Source organism: Hippopotamus amphibius, chromosome 4 (genome assembly GCF_030028045.1).
Source record: "Hippopotamus amphibius kiboko isolate mHipAmp2 chromosome 4, mHipAmp2.hap2, whole genome shotgun sequence".
Lineage (NCBI taxonomy): Eukaryota > Metazoa > Chordata > Mammalia > Artiodactyla > Hippopotamidae > Hippopotamus > Hippopotamus amphibius.
In genome coordinates, this window is record NC_080189.1 from 176,397,021 (window position 1) to 176,423,871 (window position 26,851).

The following is a 26,851-nucleotide window of genomic DNA, read 5'->3' on the forward strand; positions in this document are numbered from 1 at the left end:
GCCAGGCTGGCACAGCCCCAGAGGGACACATGGTCCTCAGCCTTAAGGAGCCTCTAGAGAAGAGGAAAGGCTGCCAGCATATGTGATTATGCCTTGAAATGGGAGCTTCTGTGCCTACGAAGGTGGGGGCACAAGGCATGGCAGGGAGGGGGGCCAGGCACGCAGGGAGGGGGGCAGATGAGGGAGAGGCTCTCTGGACCTGGGGGGTCCAGGAAGGCTTTGAGGAGCTGGTGGCGGTGCGCCCAGTCACACAGATGAATGAGTGTCCACCTGAAGGAGCGAGAGGAGGGCATGGCAGGCTGCCGGGACGGGACACGTGGAGGAGCGGGCTGGGGCTCTGCACAGGGCGCTCTGGGGTGCATATGAGGGTGTGGCCCAGGCGGGGCTTCCAGAGGAACAACCAACTGCTAAAGGCTCTGTGGACCCCTCCAAGGGAGGGTCTTCCTCCTATACCCTGGGCCCTGTAGCTACGCTGTGACAAGATGGGGCTTGTCTGAGAAAGAGCACTGGGGCAGCAGACAGGCCAGTCCAGGAGAGAGGTCTAGACACCTGGGCACAGGAACTGCAAGGAAGCGCTGGTTTCAGAAATGATGCACGGGGCGGGGCGCCAGGATGAATTGGGAGATTGGGATTGTCATACACATATTACTAGTAAGAAAAAAGATATCAAATTGTACACTTTAAATATATGCAGTTTACTGTATGTCAAAAATAAGTAAATAAATAACACTGCAATGAAAAAAAGAGAGAAATGATGTACAAGCGGCTGTGGAGTGTTGAGGTGAAGGGACGGGCCAGAGCCAGCGTGCTGGGCTCGGCGCTGCCTCACGCCGGCTGAGGGGCTGGGGCAAGTGCTCTCTGACTCAGTTTCCTCATCTGTACAGTACGGATAGTAAGAATTTATCCACCGGGACTTCCCTGGTGGTCCAGGAGTTAGGGCTCAGCGCTCTCACTGCCAAGGGCCCAGGTTCCATCCCTGGTCAGGGAACTAAGGTCCCGCAAGCCACACAGTGTGGTCAAAAACAAACAAAAAGTTTACCCCTCAAGCAGAGCTAATAATTACACTAATAACAGTCCTCCTCTGGATTGTTGTGGGGATGAAGTTAGCTAACGCACGTAAGCACTTAGAGAAGTTCCCAGAACACAGTGAGGCTGCGCCCACGCTGCTCTGATCCCCTCTCCCACCCCGTTACAATGACCACTCCTAGGGCGGTGCCTTGCGACCCAATCAATGCATGCACATCCCGGGTTTCTAACAGCCACCCGCAGCCCAGAAGTCAGCAGGAAGACTGCAGGACCCCAAGGACCTGCCCCAGCCCTGCCCCTCGCTCGCCTCCCAGAGGCTGGGACCTGCTCCAGCACAGGGGCTGGACCCAGGAGGCCAGGCCCACCACCTGGCAGTGCCCCAAGCCACCCCTGAATGGCCCACCCAGAGGTTAAGAACAAGGGCTGGTCCTTACTTTACAGAGACACATTCATGGATGAATTGACAGAATGGTGAGACTGGCCTCAGACTCCAGTGGCGAACGAGGTCTCCAGAAAGTGACACTGGCCAGGTGGTTGTGGGCACCAAGCCGAGTGATGCCCTATACTGCCCTCCCTAATCTCCTACGTCGTGTGAGTTTTCCATAATAGAAAGTTCCTGGCTCAGTCCTTCACTCACTCGCCCAGCAAACACACAGCACACACAGGGCCAGGTGCTACCTTCCTCAAAGACAGGAGGGTTCTGGCCCAGGAGGATGCATCCCAAGGCAGCTCCAGCTTGTGGAGGTGGGAGTCTGCTGGGGGACCAGAGAAGGTGTCACCGGCATGGTGACGTCTGAACAGGTCTAACAGCACAAATAGAAACATGAGAGTCGGCAGGGGGATGGAGAGGGAGATGCCAGTTTCTAAGCCACCAAAAGATTCAAGGATGCTTCATGGTTCATGAAACAGCAGAAGGCAGTGCCCGTCTCCACTCTTGCTTTCCCAGCGTCGGCTAGGCAGCCGGGGTCTTCACGTCAACTCACCGTCTCACACGGTCTCGGCCCCGGGAGGTGCCCCCTCCCCAACTCAAATGGGCACCAACTGTTTGCACCGGCGCTTCTGCAACTGTAAGTGTGCACCCAGCTCAGCTGGGGACGTGGATTTGGCAGCTTGGCGATGGCAGCTCCCGGGCGATGGCTGGCGGACCACACTTTCAGTAACACTCTAGACAATTTCACCCCAGAACAACCTCGAAACAGGTACTTTCAAAGCGGAATCTTTGCTTCTGGCCCTTTCTAACCTTTTAACCCCTTCCTGTTTCCTCATGTTCCTTCTTCCTTCTCTTTGCTTTAACATGCTAACTTGTTACACCCCCGATGTGGCCAGTGAAATCGGAAGGCCAACCAACGGCAGAGGAACCCCAACTGGGCATGGAACGGTGTGGCGGGTGCGGTGCCTGGCTCCCGCAGAATTCGCCCAGGCGCCTGGAGCCCGGCTTCGCTGGCCGGGGTGCTTTCTCTTTAAGGACTTACTCAATTTGACTCAGCAAGTCAAAGGCCAGGATAGAACCCCCCAGAACTGAGGTTCACAGCCCTCTGAAGCCACGCAGGACTGCGCTGACGCTGAAGATGGTTTCTATTTGTAACAGCAAGCCTAAAAAGCTCAAGAATAAAAATAAAACTGGCAGAACCGAAACCATTCAGTCGACGCTGACAGCACTGACGTAGTCTCGTGAGCATTTTCCCACACTGTCCTCCAAAATGTGATCTCTTTTTAATGGCTACTAAAAACATTCACTACGTTCATACCCCAACACATAACGCTTCCCCAGCCCCATGTACCATTATTACAAAAACACTTTGATGATTATGCTTACAGATAAATGTGTCTAACTCCATTCGTTAAACATACGTTAAGTAAATGAGAATAGAAACAATTTTCACTCTTGAAAATAATATAATTATCTGTGTTTCAAATTTTAAAAATAAAATCTATCTTTAAAAAATGAATTAAGGGGGAAAAAATGGAATTAAGGGACTTCCTAGGTGGCGCAGTGGTGGGGAGTCTGCCTGCCAACGCAGGGGACACAGGGGCGATCCGTGGTCCAGGAAGATCCCACATGCCGTGGAGGAACTAGGCCCGTGAGCTACAACCATGGAGCCCACCCTGCTCACGGCAACTAGAGGAAGCCCACCTCAGCAACGAAGACCCAACACAGCCAAAAATAAACAAATAAGTGAATAAATAAATTCAAAAACAATAAAAATAAAAAGAAATTAAGTTAAACCCCACAATAGTTAGAAACCCAAAAGTGTCACTTGGGGGGTGGGGGGAGGGCAACAAAAAGATCATATTCTTTGCACAAGACAACATATTTTTCTAAGCGGCACAGGTTCACCTGTAGCTGTATCCCTTGTCACACACAAATATAAACCACGCCATTGATAACAAAGGATGAGGGAAGATAAGCCCATAATCCTTGAGCTTCTAGTAGGCGTCTTAGGTCCTGTGTGCGAAGTGTCATCCCATTTTAAAGATGAGGAAAGTGAGATCACACACAGTCAGAAAACAGACTAAACGGAAACTCAAACCCAGACCCCCGGGTTCCACGAGGAGGTCGAGCTCAGTCAAGAAAAATCTATATCCCAATTATGGACCCAAACAGCCACGCAGAGACATTTTTTGCAGAGTCAACTTCCCGGTCCCATGGCCACCCTCCCCGGATGTGCTGGGGTCTGCAGTCGGAGGTCAGCAACAGAGTCACACTCAGGCGGCCTTCAGAAAGCCCCTGCCCATAAGGAAGCGGCCAGCTGGCTGCCCTGGGTTCTTCCAGCTGCAAAGATGTCAGGGCCCCAAGAAACACCAAGGCAACCGATATTCCCCAAGCCTCTCAGTCTGGGCTCCAGAGCACCCAGCGGAGGGAGCAGATGGAAGGAAGAATGTTCACAGGTGTCCAACCCTACCTGGGCCCCAATCACCTGGAAATAAAATCCAGGAGGCACCAAGGTCAGCCAGCTGGGTCACCCTGGAGAGAGAGTGAGGCGTGGAGGGAACCCAGCTGGGGATTAATCATTTGATACCTTTAACTCTGACTTTTCAAAACAATTTTTGAATCGTGAAAATATTAACTAAATAACATACATTTTTTAAAGGTGAATGGAGAACTGAGCATCTATAATCCTTGAAGGAAGGCATACCACTCACTCAGCCACATGACTCTCCTTCCAGCTCTCAGTGAGTAAGCCAGCTACTGAACTTAGCTGCCTGCATTCAACACACTTGTCTGAACCAGCGCCCCTCCCCGCTGCTCCTCCTCCTGCACCCCACAGTCTGAGGACTGACCCCTCACTCTCTGTTGCTCCCCCGCCACCCCAGGCACCATACCCCGCCACCCATCGCCCTGCCACCCACTACTGCGTCCATTCCAGCCAGACCCCAGTGCCCCTGCTAGGCCCTGGCCCCAGCCTCCGGCCAGAAGACCCAGCTCTTCACCCTCCAGTCTGCCCTTGTCTAATCCCCCACCATGTGCCCTCCCCGTGGGGCCGTCCCCCATCACATCTCACTGGCACGCACACCTCTCCCACAGAGAAGCCCTTTGATGCTCCCTGACCCAGCGCCCCATGGACAGCCCACCCGGCCCTCCCGTGGTCTGGCCCTGCTGCCCCCTCCGGCCTGGCTGCTTGCTGACTCCTTCACGGCCAAGGCCCCGGGGCTTCCAAACCACTCCACTAGCAGTCAAAAGCCCCCCTTTCCCAGCCCCTGGGTCCTTGTACACGCTGTTCCTGCCTGAAATGACATTCAAACACCTCACCTCCCCACCCATACCTACACCTCGTTTATCCTGTTGTTTATCCTGTCAAGAGGCATCAATGTCCCCATAAGGCCTTCCGCACCCCCTGGCCACTCCCCTCTTTACATGCCCGCTGCCCCTGCGTCTTGACAGGCCCCGACAAAGGCACAGACAAGCCCTCCCACCCTCCAGGCTTGCCCACGAGCTCGGGGCCCCTGTCACTGCACCCGTTCAACTCCAGATGCCCAGCACCCTGTCCTCCATCAGCCCTGGGCATGTAGCCTGCTTTCGGCGTCTTTCTGTCTGTCTCTTTCTTAGCCTTTCCTCTTCTGTCTGGTCCTCTGCCACCCAGCCTCCTGTCCTGAATGCACTATGCAAAAAGGGGGAAATGAACACACAAAGAACTCCAACATCTCGAGCAGCAACAACTCTGGAGAAACCCCCAGGAAAAGCCTGCAGCCGCCCCTTCACTCTTTTGCAAGCTGGGGAAATGTATTTACTTCCTCACCCGCCTGAGAAACAGTGGCTGCTCCTCCAGAGACTGGGGTTTTGTAATTAATGAATTCTCAAGGAATCTGGAAGGAGGACGATGAAATCTAGAATCTGTGACTGTACTTCTCACGCTTCCAGCTCACTCATTTGCATTTTAAACTGACTCCAACCCCTCTCCTGCTAACAGCCATCTCCCTCTCACCCAGTGCTTTGAAAATAACTGGTGAAAGACAGCCCGTGGAACCTGGCAGGGCAGGGGGTGGGATGCGAAACACATTTTCCTGAGATGCCAAGGCTGGAGGCGGGCAGGGCAGTAGGCACGTTGTTCTCTCCAGATCTTCTTCCACTAAATTCAGGGCTGCCCTAGAAAGGAACCATGGGGTCCAGGGATGGAGAACTCACAGGCTTCCCTCCCAAGCCTTCCCCACAGATCAGGTCAGAGTGGAAAACGCTCCCAGGGGAAGGCGTCCTGCAAGACTGACGCAGGCATCCTGCCCGGCCCTCAGCAGAGCCCCAGGCCACAGATGACCCAAGTGGCTAAGGAATGTCTTCTCCCAACAAAGGTTCACTGGGTGGAGGGGCAGTGATGGCTGTGCCGTGCTCAGCACTTGGTCACTTCCGCATTTAGTTGTTTCGGGAGCAGAAGGGCCTCGGGAGTAGGTCCAGCCATGGTCAGGGCTGTGGGCTTGAACCTGATTCTCATCCAGGCTCTGTCAGGTGGACGAGGCTCAGGGCCACTACCCAGGCTCACCCTGCCCTCCTCCAGGAAGCCTTCCTGACTCACCAGGCAGGGTAAGGACCCTCCTCCGTGCCTGTGCCCACGATCCCCACCCACTTTGCCCTGTGGCTGACAGCTGCAGACTTCAGAGAGCTCCAGGGATGTGGCCTGGGCCCATGTGAGTCCCCAGCACCTGCAGCCTGGTACACAACAGGCACCCAGGAAAGATGTGCTGAATCCTGCTGCAAAGGGGGGCCCAGTCTTCCCAATCCTCACCTGCCGGCTGCGAGGGGCCCTCACCTCATCGGCTCCGCAAGGCCAACGGAGGAGTCAAGGGGTCCTGTGCGTCCAGCACGGCACCCCCCTCACAATAACGCAGAGGAGAAAACTGAGGCAAACAGTTACCTGCAACCATCACCGTCAGGACAGGTAGCCCCTGAGGACACGGGGGTGGAGGGTCCGTTTGTGCTCTAGTCGAGCCCCAGCCCTGATCACTGAGCAGGACTTCCACTCCTCCCAGCCCGACTGGACTCGGGCTCACTGGGGGCTTCTCACGCTACCTGAGCAGGTAACAGCAGGTGTTCATTATTACCCAGCATCACTTGGCCTAACAGACCCATGTTAGGGGAGGCCAGCTGGCCTGCAGACAAGCCCACTGCCAAGGCCTTTCTGGGTCTTGGCAGATGCACAAGCCCAAGAGACCGAGTGGCCCAGCCCCAGCAGGGCCTCTGACGGCCTGAGAGCCCGGCTGCTTGTCCCCTCTGAGGTGCTGTCTGCCTCACAGCCTGGTTCTGGGAAGCAAACGAGGTAAAGCGGTGGCCTTCAAACCAAACCCCCCAGAATAAATGTTTATGTATCTATTTGCACATCTTCAAGCTGACATCTAAAACTTCTCATCCTAAGTTTAAATACTTGTAGAGGATGTAATTTCCAACATATTGTAAATATTAACATTTCAAAATAAAACTGTTACTGTTTCTCTTTTAAATGGATCCAGTGGAATCTAAATACCATAGCAATTTGAGATCCACCATCATCCATCTGAAAATTACAGAATCGGATACTTTTTACACATTTGGGAAGAGAGCAAGGCTCCTTCTGCCTCCTCAAACTCCAACTTCCAATCCACACCCCTCAGAGATGTTTCTACTAACAGTGTATTTCATGTTTGAAGGCCTTCCGTTGATTATTCCATCACACTATCAGGCAAAAAAAAAAAGAAAAAGTATATAAATGTCTTAATTTTTTAATTTCATGTGACCATAAAGCTCTATGTGTCAAAATTTTTCCTCTGGGTTGAATTATTATTACAATCACTATTAGTACATAACTGATCGATACAACAGAAACATATTATAAATCTGTGTAAGTAATCATCATAAAAATTAAACCTTACTAGAATTGCATCTCGGAAGAGATGAATGGCAATTTTTAAAAATTATTTCACATATGCAGAGATGACTATTACCTATTGCTAAAATAGAGCAGAGTTTATTATCAATCCTATCTCCATTTTTCAATTATTACAGTGCTGAAACCACCTATTCAAATAAATTTAAAAAATGGAAAGGAAAGAGGTACCACAGCAAATTCTCTGAATCCCTTTAGAATTATATGGCAAGAACTAGAGTAATTTATTATCAAAGCTCATTTTCAACGTTCTATCAGCTGACAACTCCATCAGGCCCTCTTTCAGTTCTGTTGCAAGCAAAGGACTGGAACAACTTCACCTGCCCAGGACCCTAACAACAAGCCATGTGGCACCCAGGAAGGATGCACGCCCCAGGGTCATCACACCAGGTAATGAGAGTGTGTGCCTCTCCTGTAGATAACCAGCTTCCTGTGCCAGGCACAGTGCCAACTGCTTTACCCAAATTAATGCAATTCAGCCTCACAACAATCCCAGAGGACAGGCATCACTATCATCCCCATTTTACAGACGGGGAGCCTGAGGCACCTGGTGGTTAGGCAATTGGCCCAAGGTCATACAGCCAGAAACATGAACCCAGGCAGTCTGGCTCCCCCCACTACGCGCACTGCCTCTGCAGAGATGGGCAGAGGGCTGAGGGGAGGGTTTACAAGCTCCTTCCCAAGCAGATCATTTGTGGGAACACGAGGAAGCTGAGGATCTGCAAGACTTACTTTCTTAAATGCGCCCCCAACAGGGAACTCTGCTCCTTGGAGAGGTTACACACAAATGCTTCCTTCCAGTAAATGCTATTATTGCCTGATACACAGTAGTGCCCAATAAATGTTAGCACTCACAGCGTTACTCCTGCCATTCAAGGGCAGGAAGAAAAACTGCGACCAGGACACACTGCAGGTCTCACCACCATTTTACAGTCTTGGCTCCTGGCCCTATGTCCCAGCACCCTTTTTTTAAATAGTAGCCAAAGCCTAGGTAATAACAGTCATGGAAGCATTTAGTAAACAGAGCAGTCTATTAACATGCAGGGGAGACCCAGTGGTCAGAAAAACCATGGGCTTTAGAGACAAACCAACCACACTCAAATCCAACTCTATTGCTGACAAGCTGAGTTCCCTGAGGGAAGTCACAACACTCTGAGCCTCAGTTTCCTAATCTCTAAAATGGACGTGAAACCACCACTCACATCACCGGGTGGCTGCACAAAATGGGACAATGCCCTCTAGAGCATGTGACACAGGAAATACTGGGTAGCAGCTGGTGGCATGCGTACTCTCATCCTCTTCAATCACTGCCTCCCAGTGACTGGCAAACGCCCGTCTCCAGCATCTGGTGGCCCACCAGCCTGGGGTCTGGTGCACAGAGGCTCAGCTGATTTTGAAAAAATCCAGCTAAGTGCTTGGTTTCCAAGTTTTGCAAAGAGCCTCTACGTCTTGAAATTTCAAGTTCTCCAAACACTCGGGGATGCCAGGAGGAGGTGAACAGAGAGGCGTCGTGGTGGGTTTTATTTTTAGATGCCGGCATGAAAAGCGTCCAGCCTGCCTTCATGCTGGTCCCCAGCCACCACTTCCTCCCCCAAGTCATCACCAAAATGAACAGCAGACCCATCAAGAAAGATTTCATAACTTTTCTGCCTGGTACATTCTAAAACAATGGCTCCAGTTTCCCGTTCTACCCACAGACTAAGTGGATTAAAGGTTTTGTTCTTCCCGGGAAGCCATGTAAACCGAACATACTGACCCCTGGGTTGTCCCTCACATCCTGAAGTTCGAAGGCCCCCTCCCTCCACCCCCTCCTTCCCTTCCCGTGGTAGGGGTGGCATCCCACTGTGTTATAGTCTAGGACCTGGTGTGAACAGGAATTACATATTGGGGGTAGAACATACTTCTTCACCTTTTAAGCAGTGGTTGTTTGTGTGCATGTGAATTCATTTCCTCTAGAAACAGCTCCCAACAGAAATTTCCTCACAGACCCTGACGGGAGGCTGTAGCTAACCTCAGGGAAGCACCTGGCCCTTCACCCGTGACCTCCAACTATAGCTCCGACTGTGGGTCTAGACTTTGGTGGTGGGTACAACAGTATCTGCAAAGGACCTGGGGGCTTCCAAGGCAACCACCAAAAAGGACTAAAAAACAAAACTAAGCCAAAGCACCCTGGAGCAGGAGACACCTAGCTCCAGAATGATACAACTGCACTTCCTCTGCCCACTGCTGGACCCCTAGCAGGCATTACCAATCAATCCCTGTCCTCAGCCATTCACGGCTTTTAGAATCCTCCAGGCACCCACTACTAATCAATCAGAAACAGCGCTGAAAGCATACTTTTTAGCACACTTCAGACTTGCCCCTTTTGCTGGATGGAGAAACTGAGGTTCACAGAAAAGCTTAGCGCAGATCATGAAACTGCAGAGCCAAGATGAAGCAGGATGAAAAATACGCAGCTGCTCAGAGGCTTCTAGAAACTACCTCCTCTCCCAAAACAAACTGCAGCCTCGGGATAACAAGTTCAACCTACAAGTTATGAAGAGGGAGGCCTGGAGTAAGAATTCAGCAGCTGGCCACCACAGTGGCTGGACAGAGGCGCGCAGCCCCACCCCGGTCCTAGGAGCAGAGTGGCTTGAGACTGCCACCCGCTGAACCTGCCAGGTGTGGGGAGGGGGACTGGGGCCGAAGTTAACAAGGAGGGCTCTGAGAGCTTCTCAGCAGGCTTTATAAAGCCCTCCCTCAGATATACTAGCGGAAGGCCAGGCTCCCCATCGGCCCTGATGCAGCCCTGGCCTGGGTTACCCTCTCTGCAGGTACAGGTGCAAGAAGGGTGACCAGCCAAGCTGCACAGACAGGCAGACTCCCCTGGACAGGGACATTGAGGGTGACAGCAAGCGCAACCAGGCCGCCCTCAGGTCTCACCAAGCACCCGCCGGGTAGCAAGCGTAACCTCTGGTGCACACATCACAGCCTGCCCCTCACAAAGGGCTGAGGGAATCTTCATGTCTACAGGGAGAGAAGTGGCCCCCTTCCCATCCCCCATGCATCGTAACTACCAGGACGAATGTAGCCGGGCAGAGGGCGCCCCTGGGGTGACCCCCCGCCCCTCCCCACTCTCAGGCACATCCAACCTTCCAGAACTACTGCTGCTGTCCAAGCTTGTCATCTATTTCGGGCCCACGGGGCAAGCCCCACGCCCTGGGAGAGCTTCCTCTCCAACCATCCTTCCATCCCCAGCCAATGAGCTCCTAACCCAAGTCCAATCCAGGGTGAGGCAACACAGGGGTCAGGAGCCCCCACGAACTCAGTCCATGCTCCAGGGGGCAGGGGCACATCGGGAAGATCAGATGTGGTCACTGTGAGCAGAAAGGGGGGAGCGGGACGCACCATGGGGCAGGGGGGAGCCGTGGTCTGTGCAGGAGAGGACACCACATTAGCCATAGCACAAGAACGGCCCGTGGCAGGAGAAGGCGCGTCCCCAGAGGGTTAACGGCTGAGGCAGAGGCCCAGGGGGCCGGAGCTCCCTCATCAGAGCCTGAGGACAGCAGAGACGACCACGGCAGCATCCAGGAGCAGGACGTGTGGCTGGGTGGCCACGCCCCCTCACCCTGCCCACCCCCACCCCTATTCCCATCAAGGGCTCCCCCACCGACACAGCGCAACAATCCCTCAACCCCGACAGACCATCAGCCCCAACTCAGGTCCTGCAATCGTGCTGATTCCACAGGGAGAAAAGTTAAAAACAAGAGCAGGTGAAGAGAGACCAAGCGCCCAGACTCTTCAGCGCCGTGGGAAAGGTGAACGCTAAGGCCCCTCCAGCTGAGCCGTGGCGAGGGTGTGGTCTGTACTCACCTGCACGACTTCTATCCCTCGCTTCCTGTGGAGAAAAACAAAGAAAACACAGGTTACTCCTGCAGGCAGGAAGCATCCTTCCAGAAACTTCATTGCAGCCAACTGGAGGCAGGGCAGCAAGGAGACTGCAGCTGTACCTCTCAGGCCACGGTCCCAGAATGGCCTTCTTTTCAAGGGGGAGGTTTATGACCTCCGAGCCAGTCCTCAAAGCCACCTTCTGGCTGAAAGAGAGAGCTGGGTGCCTAGAGGAAGTTGGCTGGAGCCTGCATACCTTGCGCACAGCCAGCAGGCCCCCACGCCAATCCCAGGGCCAAGGCTTCGTGGGCACAGCTCCAGCCTGGATCACCCCAAGACCCTCCCATCACCGATGGCCTTAATCCAACCACCCAACCCCATTCCCTCCCGGGTCAGGTCTGACACCTTGGCCCGACCCCCAGGTCTGCCTCAGCCCGTCTCACTGCAGCCCATCCACATTCCCACATGCACGAGACCCCAGGCCCTTCAGTCCTGCCCAGCTGCTTGTCCACTGCTGGCCATCTCTGCCCCTGCTGACACCCTGCCTACCCTCTGATCCTGGTCCAACTACCACGGTCCTCGCCAGTACCCTTCCAGGCCTGGACCCTGTCTCCCCCGTGGCTCCCCCACAAGCCCAGGGCCGCCGTGGTCCCACACGCGTGCCCTGACGCATCCCACCCCACACAGCCTGGGACTGGGGTCCGGGTCTCCACAGAAGCACACGAGGGCTCCCTGCCGACTGCCCCACTCACATTCCTTACTGCAAGCAGTTCGGGGCACACAGGGTTGCCTGGCATCTCTAAACCTCAGTCCCCACCAACCATCCCAGCCTTCAGGATTCGGCTCCAACAGACTCTCTCTCAGGAAGCCTTCCCTGACTTACAACATCCTCTCCCCACCCGCTCACACAGGGTGAACTTGGGGCACCACTTCCCAGCCCATGGTTCCCAAGCGACAAAGGGCTGTCACCTGGGGCTGGAGTGCGTGTGGACAGCAGATGGCACACCAACAGCCAGGTCCGTGTGCACTTTGCTGAGAAGGGAGGCGGGGCTCCAGCGGATGCTCAGAGGAGGCTGTGACCAGGCGTGGTCAGGACCCGGTTGTTCCCTCGCCCATGCTCCCTCCTTGCAGCAGGGTCTGGGGCAAGTTCGCTAACTGTGTGCCCGCCTGGCATCCAGACGCCCCGAACGCCAATACACGAGCTGCAGCTCAGTTCCTAAGCCCGGCCTGGCCCTCAGGGGACAATACGAATGAAACAGCCAAGGCTCGAGCCCCCAAGGGGCTCACCACCTAGGGGAGGAGGTAACACAAAGCCCCGGGGTAACCTCCGGGACACGGTGAGCGGGCCCGGCACCTCCCACGGCACAGCGGAGGTGACACCTGCCAATCCTCACACCTGTCGCTTAGCTCCTCCAGCAAGCGTTTCCCAGCACCTTCCCAGCACCGCGGCACAGAACGGAAACTCACAAGGAGGCCGCCCCGTGACACAGCAAGACACAGCAGAGGGGTGACTAGGCCATACTGCGGGATGTGCCCGGCCGCCCGCCCCTCAACCCCCAACACCTCCCAAGACCCCAGGCCCCAAGGAACCCAATCTGAAAACCACGGTGGCTGATGCTTTCAGGGTCCTCACCGTCACCCAGCTACTCTGCAGTTCTGGAAAGAATGGCAGTCGATACTCATCTGCTTCCATGATTTCATGAGGGGAAGGGCTGGGCACGACAGCACAGCCCATGACAGCACAGAGCCCACGGCAGGGGGACAGACGACGTCACTAGGAACCCGTGCCACGTCCAGGCATCAGCTCACAACCCACACCATCCATTTCTGAGCCCTGTGGACGCCCCAGAGCCCCTGCCTCATTACGAGCCCGGCCCGGCCCCGCAGGAGCATCGGTGACGGTGGCCTGCCATGGTCACTTGGCACGTGACTGCGCCTGGCCATGTGAGGCTCAGCCTGTCTCCTCGCCCTGACCGGCCCCCGCCCCAGCCCCGCATGGAAACCTTCAACGGCTGAGGGGGAAGCCTCAGTGCCGAGACTCGGGACAGACAGACGGCCTGCAGGAGACAGGCCCATGTGTACGTGACCCACTCCAGGTGGAGAGGACTTGTGCCAGGCGCCGGGCCGGGCCTGGCTTCTCCCTGCGAGTTAACTCTCTCGGCACCCAGATCACCCCGGCGTGTGGCTCTCATGTCCTGAGGAAGCCGGCTGCAGTCACTTCTACTCCGTCCACATCAGACAGCCCAGACAGTTCCCACCCTCCTCCCCCCACTCTAAAAAACAAACAGGACTCAAACTTGGAAAACAGATGGAACACGTAAAATAAAAGAAACAAAAAAAGTGGTCTTGAGAACAGACTGAAAACCTCAAGTGGGGCTGGGCTCCCAGGAGCCAGCGCCGTTTCTCTGCAGCTCAGAGCACCAAGAACAGGATAAACTGAGCCTCTGGCAGAAAAGAGGGGGCTCGGCTCCCCGTCCACGCACATCCAGCCACACGCACACCAGACACCCTTGTGGTGAGCAGAGCTAAGGCCAGCGGAGCACTCTCGGCCCTTCTGCGGGGATCGCCCGTTACTCTGACCGGCAAGCTGAGGCCCGGCAGCCTCAGGATAGCGGGCGCTGTCTCTGCTGCCGGGCTCCCCATACCACACAGTCACAGCGCAGCTGACTCAGGAGGCACCAGAGGGAAAGCCCGCTCTCCGTGCCCCAGGGCCACGACGTAACGGGGAGCCTAGAGGGGCGGGTGGAAAACCACGTTCCCTATGGTGGTGGGATGCCACGCACCCCACCACCACTCACTCAGGAAAATAAGGTATAAGGCTGCCGGGGCTCCCCCTGCACCTGGAAGTTCTGCAGAACAAAGGTACCAACAACCTTCATTTCCCAAGCAGCAGGCTCCTGAAACCTGGCCCTAACCAGAAAGTTCAGAAACTGAATCATGACATCAAAGGAGAAGCGGGAGGTGGGGGTGAAGGAGGGAGAGATGGGAGTGGGAGAAGGGAAGAGAAACCAAACCCGACATCAACTGAGTAAACTGCTCCCAAAAACCCCAGCTCCTCGACCCCAACCCACAGACATACTTGGACGGGCCATGTGTTTCAGGCTACGGGTGTTAACGGACACACTGCCCAAGACAGCAAAAGCCAGGCAGTGCCGAAACCCCCCAAAAGAGGCCACTAACGAACTACATGCGCTCAAAAGAATACTATGCAGCAGTGTAAAAGAACGATGACGTGCTCCAGGCTCCATGAGGCATTCATTATCTCCAAGACACTGCTACAGGAAAGCAAGGTCCAAACCCTATCGGGAACAGACAGTTATCTGGGTTAAGAACAACATCCAGGACACAAAAGGCATGCCTGTACAAATGCAGAATGAATCTGAGTATACCACTGGAAAATAGCTGTGGCCCAGCCTCTGGTCAAGGGCAAGGGCAAAAACAGCTGGGAGGTGGGGTGAGGAGACTTGCTTTTCACTGTACACCCTCACGCATTTCTTGAATTTTGTGCCAGATGCCTCTAATGCATGCCCCAAAACTAGGGAAATTTATTATTTAAAAAAAAATAACAGTTGCGGGCTTCCCTGGTGGTGCAGTGGTTAAAAATCTGCCTGCCAATGTGAGGACACGGGTTCGAGCCATGGGCCGGGAAGACCCCACATGCCATGGAGCAGCTAAGCCCATGCGCCACAACTACTGAGCTTGTGTGCTAGAGCCCTCGAGTCACAACTACTGAGCCCACATGCCACAATTACTGAAGCCCACGTGCCTAGAGCCTGTGCTCTGAAACGAGAAGCCACCGCAATGAGAAGCCCGTGTACCACAACGAAGAGTAGCCCCCGCTCACCGCAATGAGAGAAAGCCCAAGTGCAGCAACAAACACCCAACGCAGCCAATAAATAAATAAATAAATAAAATTTAAATAAGTAAATAAATAAATAACAGTTGAGAGCATTCCCAGGGTCTGGCATCAAGTAGATGCCTGATGCAGGCATGGGTCAATTGACCAGTTGATGAAATGAAGCAGAGGAGCTCAGGATTTACCTAGAAAAGCTTCCCAGTGCTGCTTAAAGAGGAGCTGCTGGACTGTCACGCATCAGAGCACCCACTTGGGATTCTAAGTCCATTTAACCCAGGGTACCTGGGAAACAGATTAGGAGGGAACACACTGCAGTGCTAACTGTAGCTGCAGCAGCAAAGTGATGTGCGGTTCTTTTCATTTTCTGGTGGTTTCTAAGTTTTCGACAACGAGCATAGATACTACTTCTAAAATTACAGAAAAAGTAACAATAAAAGTTAATTAAAGAATTTTACTTAAAACCAGCACCTTAAGAAAATACAGGCTCTAAAACTGTCACTTCCTTGATGAACGTTGGATTCATAAGTTTTGGACAGAGGTCTACCTCACAACTCGTAATATAAACCTGCTTTTCCAAAAGCTAGATATCCGATGAAGGGAGGATCCGTTTTGCATAAGGGACCTCCCTCTCCAGACATCCAAGGAGAGCATCCTCTTAGGGAATTTTAAATGCTTATTTACAAAACGGAGCATCTTTTCAGGGGAGAAGAGAGAGCAATCAGAGAAGGCTTCAAGAAGGAGGTGACATTTGCCATTTGAACAAAAACTGAAGGGTAACTATAGACAGACATTGGGGAGAAGTTAAAGAGGAATAACACAAGGCGTGTCCCCCTTCCCAGAAGTCGTCTGGGAGTGTGGGAGCATAAGCGCCACTGGGAGGGCAGGCGGGGGCGATGAGAAGTGGATAGAAGATGCAGGCTTGGCACAGCCCAGGGGCCCAGCATGTCACCCCACGGGCCAGTGCGTTCCAAATGCCAGAACAGATGACTAAGAATCACCCCTGGAACTTGTCAAAGATACTAAATTCAAGGTTCAGTCCCAAAGACTCTGATTCAGGAGGCGAAGGGCAGGGTCTAAGAGGGACTCGGGGCTCGTCCGGCTCCCAGGTGTCCTCAGGAGCAGCCAGGTGTGGAACAGCTGCTCATCCACAAGGAGCAACTCCTGCCACTTGAGGAGCAGCAGGACCAGATATGCCCGGGGAGGGGCAGGGGCTTGTCCATTCAGGGGCAGCCCCTCCAGGTCTTGGTGCCAGGAGTAAAGGTCACAAAAGAACCAGAACTAGCTGTGATGCTCACAGTCTGGGCACAGCAGGCTGAGAACACACCCCAGCACCAGGGAGGGTGCATCACAGCAAGACGGTAACTTCATTTTTTTTTTTACCGTAGTGGTGCTAGGAGGTGGTTAGAAGCCCCACTGAGCTGAGCAAACAGTTCAGGAACCACGTGGGAGGCAGGCAGATGTGGAAGAGGTGGGAGGCATCCCCAAGAGGAGAACGTGGAACCAGACCCAACTGTACCTCGTGCCTCAGTTTCCTCACCTGTCAGGACCCCACCACACAGGGCTGCTGGGCCCACGCTGGAGCGGAGGGCCTGTTACTTTTGCTCTGCCCTGTCTTCCGGCCTCTCTGAACTGCCCCTCCTCTATCCCACATGATTCTGATGGGCAAACAGAGAACTGAGGGGCTGCAGCCCCTCCAGGGGTGGGCACGTGGCCTGGCACCTCCCTTAGCTGCGGGATGCGTGCTGGACCCGAGCCAGGCCAGCCCGGGGCCTTTCAGGACAGGTCCTGGGGCACTGTCAGCAGCACAAAGGGCACATCCCGGAAACATCAGAGGACACCATGGCCAAGCTCTTGAGAAGAAGGCCACACCAGGAGAAAAGGCCAGCGCTCTCCTGCCAGAGGTCAAGGCCACAATCCAGTCGGCCTAGAACCCGCCCCCTCTGGACTTTCAGTTGTGGATTTTGAGTTTCTGTCACTGGCCACTGTCTTGCTTAATACAGAAGGTGCTCAGTAAGTGAGAGCAGCCCCCATTTCCTGAAGATGACAAAAATTACCCCTAATGACCCGGTGTGGAGACAGGCCGGACAACAATGGAGTCCAGCGAAGAAGACTGGAAGCAAGAGGGCTAGAAAAGAGCAAGGTCCCCAGAAGCCAGGGAGGCAGGACCATCCAGAGGCACCAGCCCAAACCACGAGGAGGCCACATAAGACCTGAGGCTCAGTCACTGGACGTGGCATCAGGAAGGGTAACGAGGGACACCTTGGGACACCGGCAGGCCTGCCTCTCAGCAGAGCAGGGCCCGCGAAAACCAGCAGCAGGCACAGGACATGTGGCTGAGCTGCCCTGGGCCTCAGCTTTCACATCTGTTAAATGGGTGTGACCTTTCCAGACCTTCCAGGGCAGGTATGAGACCCCAGGGCTGCGGGCAAGTGAGGCAACAGTGAATCAGCAGGGGAGAGGGGATTATGCCGAGACAGATGTACCCTCTGACCAACAAGGAAAGAAAGGTCCCGTGACAGCTGGGAGAATTCCAGGAACTCCGAGAGCAGAGACCAAAGAAGAGTGAAGTTTGCCAAAGGCAGGGCCCTCGGGTTCATCAAGAACTGCTTTCTTACAATATGCAAAGCCACAGCCACTTACCTCCCACCCAGGCACAGCAGAGGGCTGGCCACAGCAGAGGCAGGATAACCCCGCTGTGGAGGGAGGCCAGCCAGGCCGCCTCGGAGCAATTTCACAGCAGAGGGGATCGACCCGGAAACACTGGCGTCCCCCTGCCAATGGGCAAGAAGAAAGAAGCTGCACCTGCACCAGAGCTAAAAACCACTTAGAGACGGGAAGTGTGCAATTACACAAGGGGAAAGCCAGGCACGTTCGCATCCCAGCCATTTGAAGCGCAGCTTGGTAATTACCAGATTTCAGGAGCCGGGGAATAACAGGCCCTTTAGCACCACGACGCCTGCGGGCAAACCCCCCGCCCCCGCCCCTCCCCAGCCTGCAGAAGCCAGGGCCCTCGCACCGTCTCCCGAGGACTCGGGGTTCCTCGAACAGGCGGCCAGGCCTCCTCTCTCACCAGCGCAAGCAGAGGGACACACTGTTCCCACCGCCCCAAATGCCATACCGGCATCACCACCTAACCCACACTCGAGGCCAGCTCCTTAGAAGCCCTCCTTGGCCCCCACCCTCCAGCACGGAACACAGATGTGGAAGGTGCCTGGCTCTGTGCTGCTGACCCCGACTGAGCTAAGGCCTTGTAAAGTGGACATTAATGGTGACCACCAATACGACAGTTCTCCGCCTCCTGGGCACACACACACACACACACACACACACACACACACACACTTATCAGGCTAGGCACAGCCACGTGGCTTGCTTTGACCAAGGAAAAGTGCACGGAAGTGACCCACGTCACTCCCAAGTAGAAGCATTCCACGGCCAGTGGTCAGCCCTCCAGCTAGTCGTTCTGGGCCTCAGTGACTGTGGGAGCATGGGGGCACTCCTGGAAAGAAACCTGGCTGGATGGCTATGAAGCCAGGCTGGGAACCAGAAAAAAACTATTAAGAGGACCTTCAGGGCTTCCCTGGTGGTGAAGAATCTGCCTGCCAACACAGGGGACACAGGTTCGAGCCCTGGGCTGGGAAGATCCCACATGCTGTGGAGCAACTAAGCCCGTGTGCCACAACTGCTGAGCCTGCGCTCTAGAGCCCGCAAGCCACAACTATTGAGCCCACGCACTGAAACTACAGAAGCCTGTGCACCTAGAGCCCGTACTCTGCAACAAGAGAAGCCACCACAATAAGAAGCCTGCGCACCACAATGAAGAGTAGCCCCTGCTCTCCACAACTACAGAAAGCCTGCGCAGCAACAAAGACCCAATGCAGCCAATAAATAATAAAAATAAAATACATAAATAAAATTTTTAAAAAAAGAGGACCTTCAGCTTAGCAGCGGTTCTCAACCAGAGCAAGTTTGCCCCCAGGGGACATTGAGCAACATCTAAAGACATTTTTGATTATCACACCTGGGGGAAGTGCTCCTGGCATCCAGAAGGCAGAGGCCCTACAATGCACAGGACAGCCCCTAAAACAAAGAATGATCTCAAACACAGTGCCGAGAGTATGAGAAATGCCGCGAGGCAGAGGACCAGCGCTGAGCCACCCAGGGAGGCCGCCAGCCCCAGAGAGTCGTGCAGGCCCAGAGTGGACTCTGCATGAGCTATAAATAAACCTGCTGTTGCAAACCTCTCAGGGATGCTTGTTATTGCAGCCCAACCAGGCCTATCCTAACTGATAAACACTCCTTGAGGAAACAGGGCTTGTGCCCTCTGCCGACACCCCCAAATTCCTAGCACAATACCTAGCACAAGGCATTTGGAGGCACAGCACACAAGGCGTCAGGGGTGGGGGGAGTAGCACAAGTCCCTTCTTTCCTCAAACTCCCCCAAGACAGACGCTGTGCTATAAAAACACACAGGCCTGCCCTAACTCTGTGCCTTTGCACAAAGCTGTTTCCTCTGCCGGGATGCCTGCCTGCTCTGGTAAACTCCTGCTGAGCCGGCAAGGGAAGCTCAAACATCGTACTTGCTGAGAGGCTGTTCCCTGCCCCCTCCCTGGGCAGACATGATGGCTCTTTAGCCACACAGCCATGGGACACGAAGACTGCTCTGTGCTCAGCTTCGGGCCATGAGCCCCTGAGGTTTGAGGGTCTGTTCTTGATTCCAGTGACCCGTGCCCACCGCCAACACCCCCCCCCCCCCAAACCTGACAGGTGCTCACAGGCACTTCCTGAATGAGGGTACCAGCCTCCACTCCATTCCTGAGTGCCCCTGCCGGTCTGCTTCCTCGGCAGCCTGGTGTACTCGCCTTTCGTAATTTGGATTTTCCTTCCCTTAGCAGTACCAGAAACCGAAATGGCCCAACACAAAGGCAACATACGATGAGAATTTTAAAGCCAGTACAAACATTTGAACTGTCTGGAGAGCTCCAAGAAAGAACCAGATAAACTAGAAGCTGGCACTTGTCTTTTCTTTTCTTGGGGGGTGGGTGGTAAGGGAGAGTGTAAAATCCTTCCCCTGATCGGACAGTCACCGACTCCAGTAACTGAAGACCTTCCCCCATATTAGATGCCCCACCCGGCGGAGGCAGGTGAGCCAGAGGGTCCCTGCAGTGGCGTGAGTCAGCATGTTCCTTCAGACCCAGAACAAGCCCATGGGATCCCTGGAAGTGGCTTTTCCTCATGAACCCAGGATGTGGGCGAGAGGCAGAGCTAGTGACTCACCTTCCCAGCACCTCCAGGAGGAAAGCTGAACCGCCACGGTCCAAAGGCCTTCGCTACAGAGGCACATGAAAACACGGGGGCCCAGGCACTTTAAAACCCCACCCCTCAACGTTCAGGGTGGGGAAACTGAGGCAGGGGTGGAGATTACCCAAGAATGTGTTCTGCTGCATCCAAAGCACCACTATTTCAGACTGGAAACCGCCCTGACTTTTCATCTGAAAACAAACGTTGAAATTCCCTTAATGGCGCTTGACACGCCTCCACTTTTCAATATAAAAATTCTCTACTTTAAATTCTTTTTAGGTCTTTTACTACCCCCTTGCATGTGCTAAAATTTTTCCCTCTCATAATTACAAATGGGCCCTGAATTGCAGGGGAGAGGGTGTTAGTAGGAGCGGAAGACCCACAGGGGCATCAGGAAGGGTTGGTTCCAGCGCTTTCCCCCACCCTCAGCCCCAGGAGTCAGTCGGCCTGCCTCAGGGCTAATGACTCAGTCGGTTCTCTTCAGAGCAGTTTTTTATTTCCAAGAATGCCAAATCATTTTAACATCAGCCCAATGAATAAGGTAAGCTCCAGCAGGAAGGGAGACAGGAATCCCTGGGCTGATATTTCTGTCCTTTGGACCCACTGGGAGAAGGAGAAGCCTGCCCAAGAAGGTCTGACTTGTTTTTAGCACCTACCCTCAAAGTACCATACGCTCTCAAAATAACTGCACAAGTGTGTGTCCCAGGCCTGCTTCTGGGGTGCCAACACTCTTTTACAGGCTGCATTCCAGAGCAGATTAAATATCTCCATCCACCCAGATCTGCTGCTAGCACTCCCTTACAATTGAAAGCTCCCTCCTGGCCTGAGGGCTGGAATCCAAGGCCAACTGAAGGGTCCTTGGAGCCACGGTGGGGGGGTGGCGGGGCGGGGGGTGGTCTCTGCCCTGCTGCTGTGCTGGGCCTCCAACCACAGGAGCGCAGGGCTCCCCTTCTGACTGTCGTCAAACATTTGCCGGCCTCTCCCATCCAGCTCAGGGCTGGCCTGGGAACAGAGGGACCCCCCACACCACAAGCCCAGCCTAGAGGTGCTGGTGGCCCTTGAACACAGCAAGCCTCTGGGGGATGGCAGTGAGCACGGGATGGTTTCTGAAGACTGCTGCTTGAGCTGAGCCCCAGGGGTGGCCAGGAGGGGCGCTGCCGGAGTCAGTTGCTGGAGCAACGCCAGGGCCTCTGGGCACGGGGGTTCCCTGGGCCCCTCTGCCACAAGCACCAAGGCTGCTGTCACATCAAAGCAAAGGTGAGGTTAGCCCCACCTCCAATCTCTGAAAACTTAAACCATAAGCATGTTATTCAAATACCTCCCCAACCCCCAATGACTTGCAGGATCAGGATGGGACGGCAGGCCCAGGGAGTCAAGTAACAGCCTTATCCATTAGTCTGTGATTAAGGGTAGGCAGGCAGAGCCTGGCTCTGACCTTGACCTAGTCCCTTCCAATAGGTTCCGGAAAAGGGGTGTATCTATCAGAACACTGTATTCATTTCCTATTGCTGTTGTAACAAATTACTACAAAGTAGGGCTGAAAACAACACAAATGTATTCTCTTGCAGCTCTGGAGGTCAGGAGTCTAAGATGGGTCACCAGGGCTGCACTCCTTCTGGAGGCTCTCGGGAGAAACCATGCCTTTGCCGTTTCCAGTTCTAGAGGCTGCCTGCATTCCTTGGCTTGTGGCCACATCATTTTGACCTCTGCTTCCACTGTCACATCTTCCTCTCACCCTCCTCTTACAAGGACCCTTGTGATGACACTGGGCCCTCCCAGGACAGTCTCCCATCTCTAGACACTCAACCTTAATCACATCTGCGAAGTCCTTTTGCTATGTAAGGGACCATATTCACAGGTTCTGATGACACCTGGGGGGAGGGATTCTATTGCAGCATCAAGGCTCTTGCTGCCCTGACATTCCTGGAATCTCAGACACTCCCTCCACGTGTCCACGTGTGGGCTGGGGGCAGAATAAGATCTGTCCAGAGGTTCGTTGGGGGTCTTGACAGTCACCAAGGAGGAAGCTGGGGCTCAGCCCCCACGGTACCCGCAGGACTCCAAAAGGGCGTTGGGTATAACCAAACACCGGCACAGGGGTCCCTGCTGGGAAGAGGTACCCAGGCCTGGAGCCTTGGTTGTAAATTGGGGGAAAGGTGATATTCCTGACCCATGGGGCCACCTCAAGGCCTATGAGATGCCCAGACCACCTGCAGCTTCCCACCGTCCACTCCAAGGCCACCTGGCTCCAGGGAAGGCCACGGCTCCAAGCCACCAAGTAGCTGCAAGAGACACTCCCCAAACAGAGGCATTTAGAGCCTGAGCTCAGCAGCTAGGCACACCGGGGCCAGGAGGGGCTGCAGAAACCCCATTTCCAGGCCCAGGGGTACCCGGCCCTGGTCCCTGCCCACTTCAGACACACTGAGCACCCAACTCTAGAAACAGGCAGTGGCTTCATCGGGTGCCTCTGAGACCCTCAAAGTTCAGAGAAGGCTCCCAAGGCCTGGACACAACCCAAACAAATGAGTGGCGCCACCAGTAATCCCTGAGCGCCTCACTCCCCACTCAAGGAAAAAGGGGATGAAGGAAGACGCAGGGGTAGGAGGTGGGGGCCAGGAGGGGCCTATGAGATGTGCAAAAAGCGCCACGTAGCTTTCATTTCAAAGGCTGCATCGGGGTGCGACTGTCCTTTTTCTCAAGTGAGGACATTTAGGGAGGTTAAGAAACTCACCCAAACACTATGCTAAGTGAAAAACCCAGAGAGAGAAGGACAGATACTTCATGGTATCACTTCTAAATGGAACCTTTAAAAAAAAATCAAACTCAAAGAAACAGAATAGAATGGTGATTTCCAAGGACTGGGGGGTGGGGCGGTGGGGGGGTGGGGGGAGGAAATGTGGAGAGGTTGCTAAAAGAGACAGACTTTCAGTTGTAAGAAGAATATGGTCTGAGGCTCTAATGTACAACACAGTGACTGTATTATATAACTGAAATGTGCTGAGTGGAACTTAACTGTTTTCACCAAAAAAAGGAAGGGAAGGAGTAAACATGTGAGGGGATGTGTTAATTAACTCGATTAATCCTTCCACAATGTAGAATATTGAATCACCACACTATACACCGTACATTTTAAATATATACAATTTTATTTGTCAACCATACCTCAATAAAGATGAAAAAAATACATGTGTATTGAGAAAGCAGGAAAGCAGGAAAGCAGGAAAGGAGGAAGGGAAGGAAGGGGAGAGAGAGGGAGGGAGGGCAGGGGAGGGGAGGGAGGGGAGGGAAAAGAAAAGAAAACTCACCCAACGACTCACAGCAAACAAGCCACAGCAGAACCACAGTCTGAAGTCTGGTCTGTCAGCAAAGACCATCCTCGGCCCTGTGACCTGTGAGGGTGGGGGTCCAGCCAGGTCTATTTGGGGTAAAGCTTCTGGGATTTCCAGAGGAGGAGTTGCTCTGGACAGACCTGCCTCTCCTCCCCACCGCCAAACCACTGCCCCAAGTCTGGACGGAAATCCTTCCTCAGACCCCTGACCCCCAGAGGCTGGAGCAGGGGTGCCATGGCCCCTGGGAGGCCTGCAGGTCAACAGCCCAGAAGGGGCTTCCTGAGGAGCTGTGACTGGCCGCAGGGGTCCCGAAACCATTGTGGGGTGGAGACAGGACACGCCTGGGTCACCCAAGGCCCAGAAGCAAAGGGAGCCGGCACACCTGTTTTCCCCTCTCCACGGGGTTGACAGCTCCTTCTGACCACAATGTAACCTCACATCCTCACTTTCCAAGCAGGAGGAACATTCTTCCTACAAAGCGGAGAGACAAGTAAGCAGATTTCGGCTCAACCGCAGAAGAGGCTGCCAGCTCCCCAAGGAAGGCTATCCAGGCAGGTGGGGACTGCCCCGTGGTGGGAGGGATTCAAGCAGAGGCCGGCTGCCCGCGTCACTGAGAGGAGGCAGGTGCATGGGGAAGGGGGTCGTGCTGATGTCTTAGGAGGCCTTCCCCACCTCTAAAGGTTTCTGACCCCAATGAGAAGGAGCCATCGGCCCTCTGGGCTTCCCGAGGAGGAACGAAGGAGCCCGGGGCCTCACAGGGCCCCGCCGCCGAACGCTGAAGCCCCAGCGCCCGCTCCCAGCAGGCAGACACGAGCCCCACCTCCTTCCTGCCCAGCCTCCCATCCTGCCAGGCTCTGCAGTTGGAAGCCATGGCAACAGGCCCCAACCAGCCCAAGAAATCCCTCCAAGAGCCCCACGCATGGTGTCACAGCAGCCGCCAACCTGAAGCCAAGAGCCGGGGCCCCAGGCAGAAGTGAGAAACACCAGAAAGAGGAAGCCCCGAGTCCAGCCAGAGGGGACGAACGCTTCAGTGCCGGCAAAGCGCAGCCTCCCCGCCCGAGACACACAGGCCACCGTCCCGAGGGCTCCAGGACCACAGCTCGCCAACCTGCCGAACTGCCCACCCCTCAGGGGTCCGGCCTGTGACCCTGGACACCGAAGGCATGACTCATCCCCCTGTCCCCCACTCCTGCAGGCTCCCTCACCGCCCCCGCCCCACCTCCCAGCGCTCAAGACCTCTGCAGCAGGGGCCCACCTCCTCATCCACCCGTCTGCTCCTAGCACACCTGGCTCCGTGCCCTCCCCCGACCTGCCCACGCTGGAACGCCCCCACCCCTGCCCACCATCCCCAGTACTGGAAGCCTCTTGCTCGAACAGCCCCTCTCAGAAGGCAGCCCAAGAGGAAGGCGGCCGAGGAGCCCAAGGAGACAACTGGAAGACAGCTGGCCCAACTGGAAGGGCCAGCAAATAGTGCCTTCTCCTGAACCGGGTGCCCTCTTACCTAAGAACAATGCACACACCCCACTCTGTTCCAATCCTTGTTGGGGGGCGGGGGGGACATTTCCCTGACTCAGGACATTAGCCTGCTGGACGACTCTCCAGGAATGTCCCTAACTGCCAGGATAAGAACTCAAGATAGAGAGGAATGGGCCCAATTTGCAGGAGGCGGGGACAGGAGGTTGTTTTTCTTTTTCTTTTTTCTGCCAAGGTTTTCTTAAGTCAAATTCCTCCTGATGGCTTGCTTTCCATCCAAGGCATTCTTTTACTCATTCATTTCTTTCATGCCTATTTCTTGAGCACCTACCATTGCCCAGCATGGTGGGCACACAACAGTGAAGACAACAGAAAGGTCTCCTGTCCTCAAGGAGCTTACAGCATAGATGGGAGGGTGAACAAGTGAACAGCTGAAGTGAGTACAAGGTGTGATATGTTCTGAAAGGAACACTTGAGGGACTGACAGAGAAGCGGGGACTGTGCCGAGATCAAAAGGCTGAGGAACAGCCAGGGGGTGGGGGATGAAGAGTCTGAGAAGCAGCAGGAACAGCATATGCAAAGGTCCTGAGGCAGAAAGGAGTTTAGAGCAGTTGAAGAACTCAGTAAAGATCACGGAGGCTGATCCAAGGTGAGGAGCGAGAGGGGCAGGAGGCATGTCTGGGGCCCTGGGGGGCTGATTTTGTGCCATTTGGTCCCCTGAGCCAAGAAATTTTCTTTTTGCTTAAGCTCATCTGAATTGGGTTTTCTGTCACTTGCATCCAGAGAATCCTGGCTCCTACAACATCCAAACCAAAGCGTCATATTCTGTCACCTTCTCCACCAACCTGGGCCTCAATCTGAAAAGCAAACACCCCCACCCATCCAGTTGCCCAGGCCAGAGCCTGGACCACCCTCCACCTCTCTCCCCCTGCCCCACCAGTCACCAAAGAAAGGTTTCATTTGGGCCTCCGGGCAGCCAAGGGCTGGTGGTCCCTCTCCCAGGGAGGTGGCCTACTGCATGCTGGAAGGAGGGGCAGGAATAGAAAAGCAGATGGTCTCTTGGCTGAGGGAAAAAGAGAACCCCCAATAACACTGGCTGCTGATTGCATATAATTATGAATGAAAAACGTTCTTTAAAATTAGCTTCCCAAATGCTAATATAATTTCAAGTGTCCCTTGCAGTGTGATTAAAGCATCAGCCCGAGGAACGTTTTATCGCCAGCATAGATCATTCAGGACCCTGCAGACAAAAGAAAACAAAGCCAAAAAGGGCACCAGGGCCAGGCAGCTCCCCAAGAAGCAGTTGCAGCTGCCCAGGGAAAGCACCAGCCCAGGAAACGCAACGCAGAACCAGCCTAGTTCCCCTCCACGTCTGGCTCTGGGCCTTCCCCAAGAAGGCAAGAGGCACATCTTTCTTCTTTCTTTCTCTATCTTTAGGGTCTTTGATGTTCACACTCAAATCCCAAGAGTAGCCAGTTAATAATAACAAGGACAGTCTCAGTCTCTGTATGCCTCCTACAGCCAGGTGCTCTACTCTGTGCCTCAGTGTTCCCATCTGTAAATCAGGCATGACAATGGAGTGTAACTCACAGCGTGCTGAGGACTGAATGACCACTCGGGCAGCCAGTCAACAAGCTTTCCCCTTCCAT

The 26,851-nt window shown here is 54.4% G+C and overlaps 1 protein-coding gene across 1 annotated transcript in view; it reads right to left on the reverse strand.

The window, feature by feature from the left end:
- ITPK1 (inositol-tetrakisphosphate 1-kinase) overlaps positions 1-26,851 on the reverse strand; it is a 159,352-nt gene that overhangs the window by 107,485 nt on the left and 25,016 nt on the right. The window contains exon 3 of the mRNA XM_057732469.1: positions 11,229-11,253. Coding sequence (XP_057588452.1) covers positions 11,229-11,253 — 25 coding nt within the window. The remainder of the gene's footprint in view (positions 1-11,228; positions 11,254-26,851) is intronic.